Source organism: Apus apus, chromosome 20 (assembly GCF_020740795.1).
Source record: "Apus apus isolate bApuApu2 chromosome 20, bApuApu2.pri.cur, whole genome shotgun sequence".
Taxonomy (NCBI): Eukaryota; Metazoa; Chordata; class Aves; order Apodiformes; family Apodidae; genus Apus; species Apus apus.
Window position 1 is genome coordinate 1,976,289 of NC_067301.1, and position 16,451 is coordinate 1,992,739.

General features: G+C 39.4%; 2 protein-coding genes across 4 annotated transcripts in view; one reads left to right on the plus strand and one right to left on the minus strand.

The window, feature by feature from the left end:
• The window catches only part of CFAP74 (cilia and flagella associated protein 74), a 65,674-nt gene that overhangs the window by 39,371 nt on the left and 9,852 nt on the right, over positions 1 to 16,451 (plus strand). Inside the window, exons 14-26 of the mRNA XM_051637256.1 lie at positions 365 to 538; positions 1,122 to 1,240; positions 2,513 to 2,579; positions 3,001 to 3,090; positions 3,733 to 3,903; positions 4,646 to 4,817; positions 5,710 to 5,822; positions 6,311 to 6,433; positions 7,518 to 7,639; positions 11,007 to 11,135; positions 14,188 to 14,275; positions 14,884 to 15,057; positions 15,751 to 15,884. Of these exons, the coding sequence (XP_051493216.1) occupies positions 365 to 538; positions 1,122 to 1,240; positions 2,513 to 2,579; positions 3,001 to 3,090; positions 3,733 to 3,903; positions 4,646 to 4,817; positions 5,710 to 5,822; positions 6,311 to 6,433; positions 7,518 to 7,639; positions 11,007 to 11,135; positions 14,188 to 14,275; positions 14,884 to 15,057; positions 15,751 to 15,884 (1,676 nt within the window). The remainder of the gene's footprint in view (positions 1 to 364; positions 539 to 1,121; positions 1,241 to 2,512; positions 2,580 to 3,000; positions 3,091 to 3,732; positions 3,904 to 4,645; positions 4,818 to 5,709; positions 5,823 to 6,310; positions 6,434 to 7,517; positions 7,640 to 11,006; positions 11,136 to 14,187; positions 14,276 to 14,883; positions 15,058 to 15,750; positions 15,885 to 16,451) is intronic.
• GABRD (gamma-aminobutyric acid type A receptor subunit delta) overlaps positions 1 to 16,451 on the minus strand; it is an 85,277-nt gene that overhangs the window by 30,247 nt on the left and 38,579 nt on the right. The window lies entirely within an intron of this gene.

Here is a 16,451-nt window from a genome sequence, read left to right on the forward strand (position 1 = left end):
GTCCTTGTAGTGTTTGCTCCCTTAAAGAGAAAACAGGACTTCAGTTTTAGTTCAGAGATAAGTGAAGACACACATCACATCTTATTAACTCATGTGAGTTCTAGAAAAACTGAACATGACTTTCTGTTGAGTTGGCAACACAGATTGCTTGATGTGGAAACAACTTTTTTCATTCCATACTAGGCACAGAAAAGTGTATCTTCAAGTAACTGTGTTCTGCACTCTGAGCAGAAGTACAGAATGCACTCAAGGAGAGGGATTGTGTAGTTAGGATCCTAAATGTTATTCCAAGGTAGATTTGTATCTACTGCTTTTTTGAGATGTAGAAGACCTTTATAAGCAGACTTTATCATCAATCTTTAAGGTATCCAAAGAAGAAATGGATGCAAAGCAGCTGGCTACAAGGGGAGTGAAAAATGAAAGTTTTGAGAAAAAAATGGAGGATTTGCAAACTGGAACTTTTCACAAGCAAACAGTGTCTGGTCGTGAATGTAAGGGAGGTTCTTTCTATAGCAAACCAAGATGCATTCATTTCAAGGTCAGTAGCCATTCTGGATAGGATCTCTAAAGATGATGTATCTATGTATATACCAATGTCTTCATCAAAGTTGTGTTGCACTGGGAAGAAAACAAAATTCTTGATGTCTTTAATAGTAAAACCTGGAGGAGTACTTGTCTTTTTCTCTAACAACCTCTTAGGTAAGTTATAGTCAGATTAAATAACTTAGTTTTACTACTTAGGACTAAATTATAAAATACTTCCTTTACTTAGCATAATTTAAATACTGTCAGAAAGGTGAGAAAATGATGAAGCATCTTGTAAAACTGTGTTCCATGCTTTTTAAAAATTATACAGTAGTGTTACTGCTATATATTGTTTGTACTATTGTTTGTGCACAAACCTCCTCCATGAATCGTGAGCTCCTGGCTCCGCAGGCTGTTTCAGAGGGTTTGTTTGGGACCAGGCAACACTTCAGGGGGTTGTACAATACTCTGCACAAAGGCCTGTGATTCCAGCAGGGACTGTGAGCACAACTGTGGTGAAAGTAGTTGATTTTGTCATTGCATGTGTAAATGCTACTTCCTGAATTCCCACCACTTGGTGTGTTTGGTGTTCCAAGGATTTTGATGTTGGTCAAATCTACAAAAAGAAGATCACTTTGATAAATGCATCCTACAGTGTTAATTACTGCAGACTGGTGGGAATCAGTGAATGGCTCAAGGACTTCATCAGTATTCAGTAAGTAAAATTATCTGCAGTTGCTTGTTCTACCTTTCTACCACAACAGGAGATGTAACTGAATTCTGTAGCAAATTCAGTTGGTTTCAGTAAATACATCTAAATTATTTTATAATCCCTCTTTTTGATGAGGAGAGGAACTATGTCTCAGAGGAAGAGGTTTGCTGAGAAGGGTCTAGGACATCTGCTTCCAGGTGAAGAATCTACATAAAAAGTTGAGGTTTCAACTCTTATGGCTGACTGACCTGAAGAGACCATTTCTAGAACGGTTTAATCTTACCCCAGTGCAACAAACAAGTTGTATCACCAGAGGAGCTGATTCCATACTCCAGAGATCATTGTACAGCCCACTGCCACTTCACAGGGATAGATTGCACTTGGACTTTCTAGCTGGCTTGAGAAGTCCTGGTGCATAGTTAAGCCTTTCCTTGCCCACTTAGTCCCTCCAAGAGTACACTGGGATGGGAATGTGCTACAGATCTTCACTGGCTGTAATCACTTGAGAGCTATCAAGTCTGAATCCAGCTGTTGTAGGAGATCTTGGTGAAGTTGTTCAGCAATTTAGTCACAGACTGGTGGAGATGCAGAACTGACCACAACACAGCAGAGCACTTGAGCTGTAAAACATGCTCTGGGGCTTGGCTGAATGTTGATGTAGGATGTTTTGCTTGTTTTGAAACCATGTTTGTGGATTTGATTTTGACCCACTTATGTTATTATACGTATTTAATTTCTATGACAAAGCCTGAAGTCTCTCAGCTACTGATCTTCTGTCAAAAGACTGATTTCTTTATTTTTCTCTCATTTAGTATGTTGGACAATTTCATATTTTAAATCAGCACCTCCAATTTCTGACCAACAGGCTTAAGTCTTTCCTTGGTATAATTGCCTTTCAAAGCACTCTCCAAATACAAATTAAACATTAAGAATTGTGGATAGAATTACTCAAGGATTTCTCAATGTCTGATGAATGAGTTCAATTTTTTCAAATAAATTGGTACCCATACATTTGCCAGATAGCTAGCAAAGAAATCCGTAGATCTTATGATCTGTTGTCATAAAAGCACTTAAAGACTTTGTGAGCAAACCCTCAATAAACAAGAAGCCTTGCAGAGTTCTGGAGCTTTTCAGTAATCTGTCACTCCTAACTTTTCTAATTAATTCATCCAAGTAGGGGGAATTTGTTTTTTAATCTTCCATTTTTACCAGAATAGGAGCTGGATGTTCCATACATAGTTTTAATTTGGAATTTTATTTTAATGATCTCCACAGTTTGGATCCACCTGGCAAAATGTCTGCTGGAATGTCCTGTGAAGTGGTGGTAACATTTAAGCCAATGGTAAGTGAGAATGGTAAGAATCCTTGTATAACCCACTGATTAAAAACATAATTAAATTTCTTAACTGCTAGCAAGGAAGCAAACTACATTTCTAGAAAAGGTATTCTTAGAGTTGGACAACTCTGTGTGTGTGTGTGTGTGTGTGTGTTCAAGATCTCTTAAATTGTAACAAGGCACATTCTAAGGGCATGTTTTAGAAAAATGCCTGGCACTAAGTGTCCTTGGAGTACATCTTGAAACTTAGTCCAAACAGAAAGATTTCTATGATTGCCCAGCTAAAGTTATCCAGGCAGTTACCAAAGCCTGCTTTAAAGTGGAAATGTAGAATCTGGAGAGATAAATTTTAGTATGTTATTCAGACAATGAAAATTCATAGCCTAAATCTTTGCAAAATACTTGGAGTATTTTTGTTTGTTTGTAGATAAATGAGACTCTGAAAGGAGAAGTCATGTTTATGGCACAGACAGGTCCTTTTTCTGTTCCACTGAAATGCACAGCCAAGAGATGCATTGTAAGTGACTTTTTAAAGTATGTTCAGTCAGTGTAACAACAGTAATATATTTATATTATATATATTATATATAATATATATATAATATATAGGTATTTATATTTCTTTCCTTATTTTCCCTTTTAAATGGACAGCCTCTTCTGAGAAAAGATTGATTCCTTAACTTCCCAGATTACACTGAGATTCATACAAAATTACCTTAATGGTTTTACTTCACCCTGAAGTTACAGTTCCTGGTTGAATTAACAGTTCTGTTTGGAAGTTGATGACACAGTGTTACATTCTGAATGGGGGGAAGAGAAATAATGGTGGCTGCAAAGGAGCTATCTTGATCTTCTTGTATTTTTGGAAATTCCATCCCAGACCTGCAGTAGTTTATTCTGCTCCTATGAACAGAATTTCACCTGTTTTTTTCATTGTCATCTAGTGGACTGGAAGTGCCTCAGTTTAACAAGACATTGTTTAATGAGTTGGCTTCTACAGAAAGGCAGAAGGATGCCCAGAGTTCATGTTGTTATTTGGTACTGTCTTTAAAATGACAGTAAGAACTTTAAAGTCCTGTTCTTGAAAAGGTGGATGCTCATTCAATTGACATTGCTGACTATCTGGGGCAGTAGTAATGAGTGGTTCATCTCCTCACAGCTGGCACTAGATAAAGAGCTCATTGACTTTGGCAGCCATGTGGTGGGAGAGACAATTTCACAGACCATCAGCCTGACAAACAGTGGAGCTCTGGGAACAAGATTCAAGGTTCAGACAGCAGGAGGTGACAGCAGCACATGCAGAGCAACAGCAAAACCTCCTGGAGGAATGGTAGGTTCAGAGGCCTTTCCCTGAATTGACAGAAACATTTTGGTTTTACAGGTGTGGTAGAATCATAGAACAGCTCAGGTTGGAAGGGACTTTGGAATATCATCTGGTTCAAAAGTTAGTAGTGTGTTTATGTTTGGGTTGGTGTATCTTAATACAATCTGTTAGACCCACAAATATCACAAGACAAATTAAAAATCAATAACTAGGGGGGGGAGGAGGAGGGAGCCAACTGATAATTTTTTTCTAACATTCCTGTTTTCTCCACATCTATTAAAATTAAGAAAAAATACTTCAGTTAAAAGAGGAGACTCTGAGAGTAATTTAACATCTCAGCTCCTGGACTACAGGATAATGCCAGCTGCTGCAAAACAGCAATAATGTAATGGGACTTGGGAGCACTAGGCTGTGATCTTCTGTTAAGAAATCAGAGCTGTTGGTTTCAATTTCCTGTCTGAGACAGTCACAGTTATTGACAAGCTGTTGTTAAAAGGGAAGAAGTCATCTTGGTCAAACTAAGAATTACATTAAGGGCTGTTGCCTGGAAAGCTATGATAGTAAAACAGTGTTAAAAGATCTGAAGGAAGATCTCTCAACAGCCAACCACACACATTTTTCCATTTACAATGCAGAACAGTTGCAAGAAAACACAAGTCTGATTTGCAGCTGCCTGATAAAATTGGAGCTGGTACAAGCTAGATGAACAGTCACAGCAGAAAATGGTTTCTTCTGTGTTTTCTAACAGGTTACTCAACATTTCAGTGACTGTGTCCCTGAAAAGCAAATCAGCAGTAGTTCTGTGACCTCTGTACTTGAAAAGAAGGAACAAATTTGTCCTGAGCATGATGAGGGACTGAGCTCCTGTGCAGCCCAGGTGGAGCAGAGGAGCCAGCCAAGCCTGGGCAGCAGCTCCACAGGTGAGATGACTGGTGGGGGAAACTGGCAGTGCAGAAGTTAATCAGTAATTAAGCAGTTCCTCATTCTAGTAGTAATGTTTCTTTGTATGCTGCCTCACAAAAAATGACTAAAAATAATGTACTGACACCATTATATCAAAAGCAGCAAAGAATCTCACTTCTCATTAGTGATCCACAATTCAGTGTGGGAAGAACACAGACCAAGCATCTCACAGAAACAGGAGCATTGTTATGGTTCTTGTCTCAGCAGCTGAATTCCCACCTCAGAACAGAAATCCATATGACAGGTTTATTTTTATAGCCTGTAATTCTAAGAACAAGGAAGCAGACAGATTAACCTCCTCAGACATTTTCTATCTCTTTCCTAATATTTACTATGTGCTTAATAAACTCCAGTGTTGTAGAATAAAGACCTTAATTTCTTTATTATCAATATTTAATATTGCTTTTAGATACTGATCATTCCAATTGCAGGAAACTGAAAGTTTCATGAAAAGGTTGTGGCTGGTTTTTCTTTTCAAAATCTGGAATCTGAGCTGTGAAATGAAGGGATTCCATAAATTGTGGTGGCTGCCTCCACAGAACATACACCTCTAAAGATGTTTTCAGACCTAAATTTAAAAAAAATAATCCATTGCTTTGAAACACTAATGACACTAATGAAACACTAATCTCATGACACCTTGATTTCAAGTGCCTAAGGTAGACTTCTGGACTAGGACAAAGTTGTATGGCCAAGCAAAAAATTTCCTTCTAGACATTTATATCTCTACATGATTGGTACACATTATTGACCAAAAATCAATGTACTTCTGCTCTTGTTTGTTTCAGCAAACAGATGCACACATCCAGCATTTTGTGGGGTTTTGTTTGTTGTGTTGTTTTTCCTCAGAACTACTTGGTCAAGATTCATTAAATTCCAGATCAGATCTAAACACAGACAAAGCACATCATTTAGTGGAACTTTCTCCTGAAGAAACACCAGCTGAAATTATGCTTGGAAAGGTAATGAATACTCTGAGAGACTGACAAGATATTAACTAGTCTAAGCTTCCATCAAACAGATTGCTTTGGCTCTGATGGGATCATGATCATGCTTAACTACATGATCAATTTCAAGCCCCCTGGATGTCACTGTATCACAATTCTTAAAATGAAATCACATGGCATATATGTCCTTTATTTTGATCTCTAAAGCCTTGTTTGAACTGAAAGAATCTGCAGAGATTTACATTTCCCATAATTTAATTTTCTGTAAGATTCTGGCCATACCTGGTTGTGAAACCATGTGTCATGCCAAGTCTTTTTCCAACAATAAACCTCCTTGGGAGCTACTGATGCTGGTTTTCCCCTTGCATCCAGTCTAGTTACAAACCAGGTGTGATAGAGGGTTTGTCTAGTGTTAATGTACACTGCTTCTTGATTTCAATGCAATTTATACCAAGCTACAGTAATACAGTCAGATTTTACTCTTTATTTTACTTTTTATTTAGGTTACTGAAGGTGAAATTGGGCCCTTCAGCTCAGTCAAGCTTCAGGTGATGTTTGTCCCAGCTGTCCCTGGGGAAGTGCGGGCAGAGTTTGTGATTGTGTTTGACAACTCAGACTGCAAACCAGTGAGTGATGTTGTGCAAGACTTGCTTCAAAACACTGGAGAAAGAGAGTCTGAAATCCTCCTACTTCTGCTTTTCCTGAGAATTAAAAGAGCTCAGAATCCTGTATTAGAAACAGAAGGAGGCAGAGGACAGTTAAGTTTATGAATATTATAAGAAATATCAGGGAGGTACCATGTGATTATGCATTATCTGGTTTGATGGGAGGTAACTGTACATCATGGCTCTTCTTTCTGAGGCAGTGTGGTTATTAAACCTGTTGATCCTCGTTAAGTGTCTATGCAAATAGTCCCGATATTCCCATGTTTTCAGACATTGTACTGGGAAACATCAGATGGCCTGAAAACAAATACAAAAATACTCCCTCTGTTCCTAACCCCTGTATTTTATTTTCTTTCTGATATATCAGAACTGAAATTATTCAGCATGGAGTAGTGAAATTGATGTGTGAAAGCTGGAAGAGATGACAACTTTAGTTAATACCTCAGCATATTTTGTTTCCACACTTTATTGGAAGCCAAATTCTGCCCAGGAACAGTTCACAGAAGCTTGCCAAAAAAATAAACTTCCAAGGAGCTCAGTAGGGCAGTCCTGGCTCTGCCCACATCTCCAGATGGAGCAGTCTACAAAGGGAGCTGCAGGTGCTAACTGCAGGCTCCTGTGGGTGCTCTCCCTCAGGATCATTTTGTCCAGAGCTGAGCTGTGTGGTCCCTGATATCAGAGCTCAGGTTGTTACAGCCTGTGCTGCCATTACTCTGTTCCTTTGCTGGCTGAACAAGCTGCAGTCTCTGGAGTTTCTGGCACATTCACTCAAGCTAAATGCACTATAAATATTTCTTTTCAGGATCATGGGCAGCATGCTGTTTCTCCACACACGTAATTCTTTATTCTGGTGGGACACCATAAGGTCTAGGTTTTATTTTACAAATTATTTTGATGGCTTTGTCTAATTAAAGAACCTGTTGCCATATGAACAATAACATATTTTAGTCAGCTTTAGGTGATGGCAGAAATTTTTGCTCTTTCTAGATGAGTAAAAATTTGAGACTAACAAAAATACTGATACTCTTGATGTCTGTATGAACAGCTGTGCTTTGGAGCCATTGGAGTTTCAGCTGATGTGCCCATTTGGGTGCTCAATCCCAATGTGGATTTGAAGATCTGTATGTATGACAGGCTTTACCAGGATTCTGTTGTCATTCAGAGCAGGTGAGCTGCCCTCTCCTTATCAGCTGCCTTCTCTAGCTGAATAATGAGATCGTAAGCCACTAGGTGATGTCTTGAGGTTCCATTTTGCATTTCTTAATTGTCTTTAGGTGCTGGGTGTCTCCCCTCTACCTAATGTAGTCACTACTCAGTGCTTATTTTAACAATTTGCATTTCTTACATTCTATTTCAATAAGATTGGGGTGGGTTTGTGGGAGGGTGGGGGAGAGATGGGTTCTGTAGGAGGCATCCATTCTAAACCTCTTACCAGAATTACAGACTGCAGAGATTCTTCACAGTTGGAAAGAAATGAGTAAAGCTGTTATCTCAGAAATTCAGCTTACAGATCTGACAGGCCCAAGTTGTTATGCAAGTGATTTTACTTGGTCTAGATAACCCAGGGATAAAACTTCTAAGTATAGAAGCAGAATAAGTCTCCTAATGAAAACTTCACATTTCAAGGGGGACCCAAAGATAGAAGCTGTCAAATTGCCAAGGGCAAAACTTCTTAACTGAGGGGAAAAGTCCTCCTGATCCTTTGCCAAGTTTCACTAAATTAAGAGCACTTAATGTGTAGCACAATGTCCATAGTACCTTGACAAAACAAGTCTTTGTCTTATCACCCAATTCTCCATAGTTAGGAAAAATTATCTTTGTTATACTTTGCATCTCAGCCCAAGTGACTCTTATTTCATGGGCAGGACTATCATATCTCAGCTTTTTATCCTGCAAAAGTAGATAGATTTCATTATTCAGTTAGAAGAGATGCCTCAGAAGGTTCTTCTAGTAGCTATTGAAATTTCTCTGTAGTGTGTATTAGAGAGAGGATTCCCCATTGTTACATGGTAGATGTCAAACCACTTCTCAAACAGAAAGAGTTTGAACTGCTGTAAATTACTCACAGTAAAGAGCCATTTCTTAGGTTAGATGAGTAAGGACCTATATTTTAATTGCAATAAAGTGGGGAAAGGGAGTCTTGCTGAGGTCTGTGGCCTGGAACTCTGCACAGACAGGGGATCTGGGGCCAAGGACAATTAGAAGGCTAATAAATAAGTTTAAATTGCTGTCAATATACAAAGATAATAGTTTGCTACAACAGCTTTACCTGTGAGCTGTGTATCAGCTACAGGTACTACAGTGCTGCCTGTGAACTCCTGTTCACAGCAACCGTCCTCTGGAGGTGTCCAAAGATCAGGTTACCACAGCCCAGAGTATTAATCATAGTATGTTAGTTAGACACCTAAATAATCCTGCTATTCAGGAATATTCTTAGGAATGTCTGCTCCAGTCTTGTTACAAAAAAAAAAAGATAAGTAGGAGCACCTAAAACTTATAGGAAAAGAATTCTTCACATTTTGGGGGCAAAATTTGACCCAGACCTGAGAGAGATGATCTGTTAGAACAGCCTTTTGTTCACCACTGCTACACACCAGTATCTGACAGAGGCAGAGCAGAAGGAGCTTGTCTATTGCTACAATCTATAACTTGTAGTCTGCAGCTGAAGTAGAAGATTAAGTTTGGAGTTAGGCAGATAGTTCTGGCACTTCAGTGCCCCAGCGAGCTCTGTAGAACTGCAGAAGTGGTTTTGTTTTCCATTTGGGTTTTATTTGTGTTTTTTTTTCTGGTCACATAAGAAACAGTAATCAGGAGCCATAAATAAGCAGCCTAAAGGGTGAAAGTGTCTGATCAGAATCCTGTCAATATAAATAATTTTAAAAAGTAATTTCTATGGGAGGTTATAATCTGCACTGATTTAATGAAGTAGTATGTAGTTCTCTGAGATTGTCTACAGGCAGAAATCATTCCCGGCTCCCAGTACCACGTGCTATAGCTGTTGATTTAGAGCAGACCATCTGGACTGACAGCTTGTAAATCAGTCCAAGAGAAGGAAAATGACAAGCTGAAATATTTGTACATTGCTTGGTAATTTTGCAGAAAGACATAAAATTCCAAAGCAAAGTGAGGTGTGTGTGGCTGGGTTGTGATGTGGCTAGAATTCATCGAATCACAGAATGCCAGGTTGGAAGTGACCTCAAGGATCATCTGGTCCAACCTTTCTAAGTACTACTCTAGTTTATATGAGGTGGCTCAGCACCCTGTCAAGCTGAGATTTAAAACTGACCAGAGTGGGGGAATCCACCACTTCCCTTGGGAGGCTATTCCAATGTTTGATTGTCCTCATGGTGGAAAAATTTACCTCTTGTGTCCAATTGGAATCTCCCCCAGAGCAACTTGTGCCCATGACCCCTTGTATATTCCATGTGACTCCTTGTAAATAGAGAGTCTCCATCTTCTTAAAAAGGGAGTTTCCTAGCATCCAAAATGCCATTCACAGGGCAAACTGATCATGTTTCAGCTGAAGATCTGGCAGTTCCAGCTTAGCCACACCATGACTTCTAGCCCAGTATAAGAGGAGAAGTTTCAAGAGATCTATGAATTCACATCAATTTAAAAGAAGTCTCCATGGCTTTGGGGAGGAAAAACCAAAAGCAGCAGAGCTCTCAGGGCAGTTCTGGCATACAACAGCCCCCCCACACACACTCCCTGAATCTGAGGGTTTTTTCCCACCTGTACAGGCTTAATTTTTGGTAAGGTTCTGAGGTGATTGTGATGATAATGAGGATGAGTGGAGTTCACAGACTGGGCTCATGTTACTGTTAAGGTATATTATGCTCTTTCAAGTTAATTCTTTTGGTTCCTCTGACTTACAAGCTGGGTCATTAAGTACTTGTTAGCCACTCCAGCAGCATCTAGGTACCCTTGGTCCCACTTAGGTGCTGCTGGTCTTAATTCTTCTGTTTCTCAGACAGAATAACAGGTTTTTATTTGTTGCATCCCACCCACCACCACTTGCTACATGACCTAGATCCAGCATTACAAGACAATTTCTCCTTTTCCATCTTGAGTGGGTTCTGTGCTGCTGCAAGGACCAATTAGATGTCTCAAACATTCCATGAGTCATTCCTATTGATTCGGGTAGAGGGAATGGATGTGAGGAGCAAATAATTAGCTGGTATTTCACAATAATTTGGCTTTGACTTTCCCGTGACCTGACTTACCACTGTGCTGCACTTTGATAATTATATTCCAATCAGCTGTGTACATTGCTGGAAATACAGCTGGGTTTACTTACAGTGTTTCCAAAATCTTGTTTTCTATACTTATCTTAAAAGAGAATACAACTGTGTGATTTTGCTGTAGCAGTTTTACATGCCCATCATTTTCAAAGGAAGCTTGAAATAGCTTTAATTGCAGTGTGGAGTGGAGCAGCAGGGTGGGGGGCAGGGGGCACCAGACCCCAAGACAAACGTTGCAGAGATGGCAGCAGGGGTAGCTCAGAGCCCCCTGAGCATGTCTGGTCTGTTTGCAGAGCTAAAACCACGCAGTGTTTGAAGTTTGAAGTCTGCAAAGAACTGAGTAAGCACATGGAGCTGCTTCCAAAAACCAGCTACATTCAAGCCCAGTCGTCCTTCAGTGTGCAGCTGAGGTTCCTGCCAAGGTAACCTCCCAACAGGGATCTTTGCACTATGTAAGACAGTGTCTGGAAGAGGCTATCAGTGGAAAACCTGAACAGGTCAGAGTTTTTTCTTCCTTCATACTGTGGCAGGCTGGACTTCACACTGCTGGTGCCAGATGCTCAATGAGGAAATTAACTTGGATCACATACCTGTGAGGAAATGCTTTTCCTGTGGTGACAGCAGCAGTGTGAAAATCTGAGCAGTTGCATTCCTGGTAGGCTGCTCACATTTCTCTGGAAAAGCTATTCTTATACAAGACAGAGGCTATCTGGGCAGGTGGCTACTTCATGGATCACTGATTAAATAATTTCTGGACAAGAACTCCTGTTCTTGCTAATTAAGGTAAGAATGGTTGGGTTTCCTGTTCATATCTCTCCTGCCCACGTGTATTTTTCTCCAAAATATGAATGTATTGATCTTGAATTTCATGTGGCATTTTACAGAACATTTTCTAAGGTGCTAAAAGCCTTAACCCACCAAGTTACTTTTCTCTGTTTCATGATACATTTACATATACAAACATAACAGAGTTCTAGGAAACAAAGAATTCCAGTTTCTAAAAATTTAAATACAAGAGCTCTAGCTGACCACTGTTAATTGTCTTTGCCTCATCATTGCCATCCTAAAGAATTTAACAGGACACCTCTTTTAAAATACAAATGAAATTATATAGGTGTTAATTCTGGTGTACAGCCAAATACTTGAGTGGCTTCTCCATTGATTGTTGCTGCAAACCTGCTGCTTTTTTATATAGGTTATCTAGTCATGACTGGTTTGGGTTGGGAAGAACCTTAAAGCTCATTTAGTTCCAACCCCCCTGCCATGGGCAGGGACACCTCACACTAGACCAGGTATCTCCAAGCCCCATCCAAATGATGTAAATGTATTTGGATTTTCACTGATATGCTCAGCATCTCTGGACTCTAATTTGAGAGTCTGTTCACTGATTTTGAAGTTCTTACCAGGTTAGTATCCAAAGAACTAAAAGTATTTACAGTTCTTCCAACACTTGCTGTCCTATCAGATGACAACAACACTTGACATGTTCACTTCAGATGCTGTAAAGCCCTGTAACACTTACTGAGTGGAGAGAAGCACAGCTTGGATTTAGGACGTTAATCTTTCTTTGAAAAACAGGGAAGCTTCAGAGAGGAGATTTGATGAGATTAAGGCATTTCTGACACCCCAAATGAGTATCAGGCTGTTTCAGTACACAGATCAGCTTTAACAGACCTGACACACAGCAGGAGTGTGTGTATGACAGAGAAAGAGGAGTTTGCTACAAGCTGATGTGAAGTACTGAGCTAGTGACACATTTCTGGAAATGCCTCCTCATGGATTTAGTATTATAAGCCTGGTTTTCTCAGAAGAAAAAATTGATATATTAAAAGTAACCAGAAACACTCATTCAACAATCCAAAGGGAGCAGAGAGATGTCTGAAGGCTTGGGAAGCTCTTCCCAGTATTCTGAGCACACTGAAATACTCAGAACTTGCTGGGTGTTTGGAGCAGACATTTTCTGTGTGTTTGAAGGCAAGTTCCCCAATCTGCTGACTTTCAGAATTCCCAAATACCACAGCTTTTTTGGCACTTGGAACTAGTCCTGCAGATTTGTCTCTTATGCTTCTCTTTAATTGCTTTTAAGTGTGAAGATGCCATTTTTAGAGAACTATCTGAAGGATTTCAGTGTCTTTTCCTCCAGAGCCTAACAGCTAATTTTGAGTCCCTCACTGTGTATGTACAGTGACAATTTTTTTTTCCCTCTGGATTATTTTGTAATACATTAATTTCTTCTACTATTTTAATGTCCTGTGACACAGGAAAAGCTGATACTTTATTCCTGCCTTGTGTCCAACTCCAATTCTTGTCTTTAAACAAGTTCGCAAGTGATCCTTTGAGGATCAGCTTCTACAGTCACATTTCAGACTTGCAGAATGACAGCCAGGAAGATTTCAGATCACCATGGTGACTGAGTGGGTGCTATTGATTCATTAACTATTTTTTAACAATACATTAAGAAATGGCATGTAATTCCAGTAGTAGTAGTAGGAACGTTGTCACTGTGGAGACCTAAGATCAGGAAGCAATTCACTCTGGTGCGGCAAGACACTAAAAATAGACCAGCAGAGCTAAAAAGGCCAGAGCTGTTGTGTTGTCCTGGCTTGAAGCTCTGGGTTTAAGGTTGTGGTAGCAAGATGCTTCAGCTACAATAAACCCATGTATTTCTTGTAAATTGCTAATCTGGTGTAGAATCAGACACTACTGGTCTCTATGTTGGTTTCACTTGGTTTATGTCTCTGCTTGGTGATAGGATTGGTTCTGCCCCAGGCTGGCTGGGCATTAAGGTCAATGTCAAAGTGATTGTCCAGGCTGGGTGGGGTGTGTGCTGTGCCTGCAGCAAAGGTGCAGGAGGCTGGTTCTGAAGGAAGCTCTAGAGGTTTTCAAATTTTAAATGACTGGATGGACTTTTAAAAAAAGAAGTGGATGCAAACATCTGTGAATAACTTCTTTCTACTCCCGTCTCTCCAAAATCATATCTTAAAGAATGAAATAATCCAACACTAATGTACAAGGTCAAGTGCTCTATGTCCACTGCTGAGCACCCTTGCAATCCAGGCACCTGCTCAGGTGCCATTTTCTAGGAAATCTGTGACAAATGCATCATATTTCTGATCTGTGTCTTCTTTTTCTGGTCAGAAGGTGGAACTTCATAGGTAACTAATTTTTTATCTGGCATTTTCTACCACTTTTTTCCCTAATCCTTGCCTGCATCTTACATATAGGATAATACTTAGGCTTGACCTCAGTAAACATGGGACATGGTGCTTAACCAATTACGTGACTATTCATACTGGAGCACAAATACTGTGTTAAGATCAAAAGCTGTGAAAATCAAACTTGCAGACCTTAAGTAACAGGTTTGTTTTGAGGGTTTTTTTGTTCAGAAATACTTCTGTCAAAAGTTAATTATTCCCCTTAGCTAGAAAACAGTCAAAATATTTTTGTGAAATTGAATGTGCTTTTTGATTTTAGGCACTCTCTTCCTGAGGATGCAGGGAGTTATTTTGATGAAGAGACAAGAGTTCTGGAAGTTCCAGTGACAATACTGATTGTGGATAAGGTTAGTGATTTTTATTATGCTGGTTATCAGACTGACAATATATGTACATTATTTTAGTGAATGTGACTTAATGATACCTCATCTTAGATTAGTTCTTTACTAGTTGAAGTCCTGTGATTATACTAAAAGGTGCTTGAAGTGATAATACAGACTTGATAGGTGCTTATTGTCAGCATGTTTACAATACAGAAAGTTAAATCCTTTCCCAGCAGTGTTCAGCTGTTCCCTCGTGGTTTATTTTGTAGCAGAGTTATCGGATACTGTAGCACAATCCTTCTATTCTGATCTGCACTGCAGATGTACCATGTTCTCAGAGTTTACGTCTCCTGGAGATGCAGGTGTGATTCCATTCTAGCATCTGAGATTTGAGATACAGATGCTGTATTTTTAATTCTGCTTATCAATGAGACAATTCCTGTTGCATATTCTTGGAGAATAATGAGGCTTAAGTTCAAGACAGATTTGTCACATTTCCACGTGTTACGGTCAAGGGATAGAGCAGAGTAACATTTTTTGCATTTTATAGGTTGGATGACATTTCACTTAAATCCTGTCCTTACAATGCTACAGATGGAGGGTTTTATCCTGTGCTCTTGCATTTGTTTCAGGGTAAAAAAGTGAATTTTACTGTCCATGCAATTGTTACAACTTCTGATTTGGAAATCAGTCCAGCACAAATTGATTTTGGATACTGCACAATCTATGAAGCTGTGCAGGCAAAAGTTACCCTAACAAATAAATCCATCTTGCCACAAGAGTTTGGATTTGTGGGACTGCCAGAGGTATGTTGTTATCTCACATCTCTTCTGGTGTCACAATATATATAATTATTATGAAAACATGTTTCAGTGTGAATGTAAATAACTCATGTCTGTTTCTTGCAAACCCGTGGAAATGCTCCTGCCTGCAGCACTGTGGAAACACACAGATTAGTTCTGGTGCTGGTTTGTGTGAAGTTCATCTTCCTGCACCCTGAGCATTTTCCCAGCAGTGTAGACATCTTTGAGGGGATTCTACTATTCTCATCACGTTCTTGAAGGATCATTAACTCAAACACAAACCAACATAGACTTGTAGGTATTAAACTGGTATTTGTCACTATGGTGTCTGCACATCATACAGGGATCAACTCTTCAGAGACACAGGAGGAATTTTTCAGATTTTTACCATATTTCATTCAGTTGTCTATGGACAGGAAATAAACATCAGCAGAGAAAGGTGATTACCATGGATGGTAGGAAGCTGGAGAAGAGATTCTGCCTTTCAGGCTACTTTGGGATCAGAAAAATGCACGCCAGTCAGACACTAGTCACTAAATCATATGAAAGCTTCTCACTAGAAGGTTCCTGTTTTCCTGGCATTTATACATTTAGTAACAAAATCTTCCAAGTAATGTCTTCTTTTAATTTAGTTAATAATTTGACAACTAGCAGTTTTTTATTTTAATAACAATTTCTTATCCTGTCATTTTGAAGTTTGTTGAAATTCAACCCAATGATGGACTTGGAATTCTTCTTCCCCTTGAAAGCCTGACATTGGACATAATCTTCAAAGCTAACAAGGCAAAAGAGTACAGCTTTGAACTAACCTGCAAGTCAGAGATTAATAGGTATGTTAACAAACTGATGGAGTAGCAGGTAGTCTAGAAGCCTAAATCACCCTGGATTTCCACTGTTAAGGTAGTCCAGAAGTTAAATCCTTGCTTCCTTTGAAAAGGTAAGGCTAGGACAAAAGTGTGAGGCAGGTAGGAATTCTGGAGTTCACAAGAGTGGCTCAGTGCAAGTGAGTTTCATCCTTCATTCACATCTGTCTTTGCTGAGATGACTTTTCCTGTCCCTCTGAAACCTATCACATATCTGAGATGCAGTTGTCCCAGATCATCTTCACCTGCAATGTTCTGCCTGCTTTTTCAGCAGAATGACTGGAGGATTTTACTTTCTTTAATGCTTCATACATTAAGCTAATGCTACTAAAATAATGATGGCATAAACTTTGATTTGACTGGATGTATTTCCAGAAGTTCACAGAGGAAGAATTCAAGTAGGAACTCTGGCCAATTGTGCATTAAAAATAGATAGTATTATTGTTCATCTTTAGGCAAAATTCCCATTGCAAGCTTGAAATTCTGCTTAAATAGGGACTACAGGATTAGTTCCCTATTTTCCAGGCTGATTAA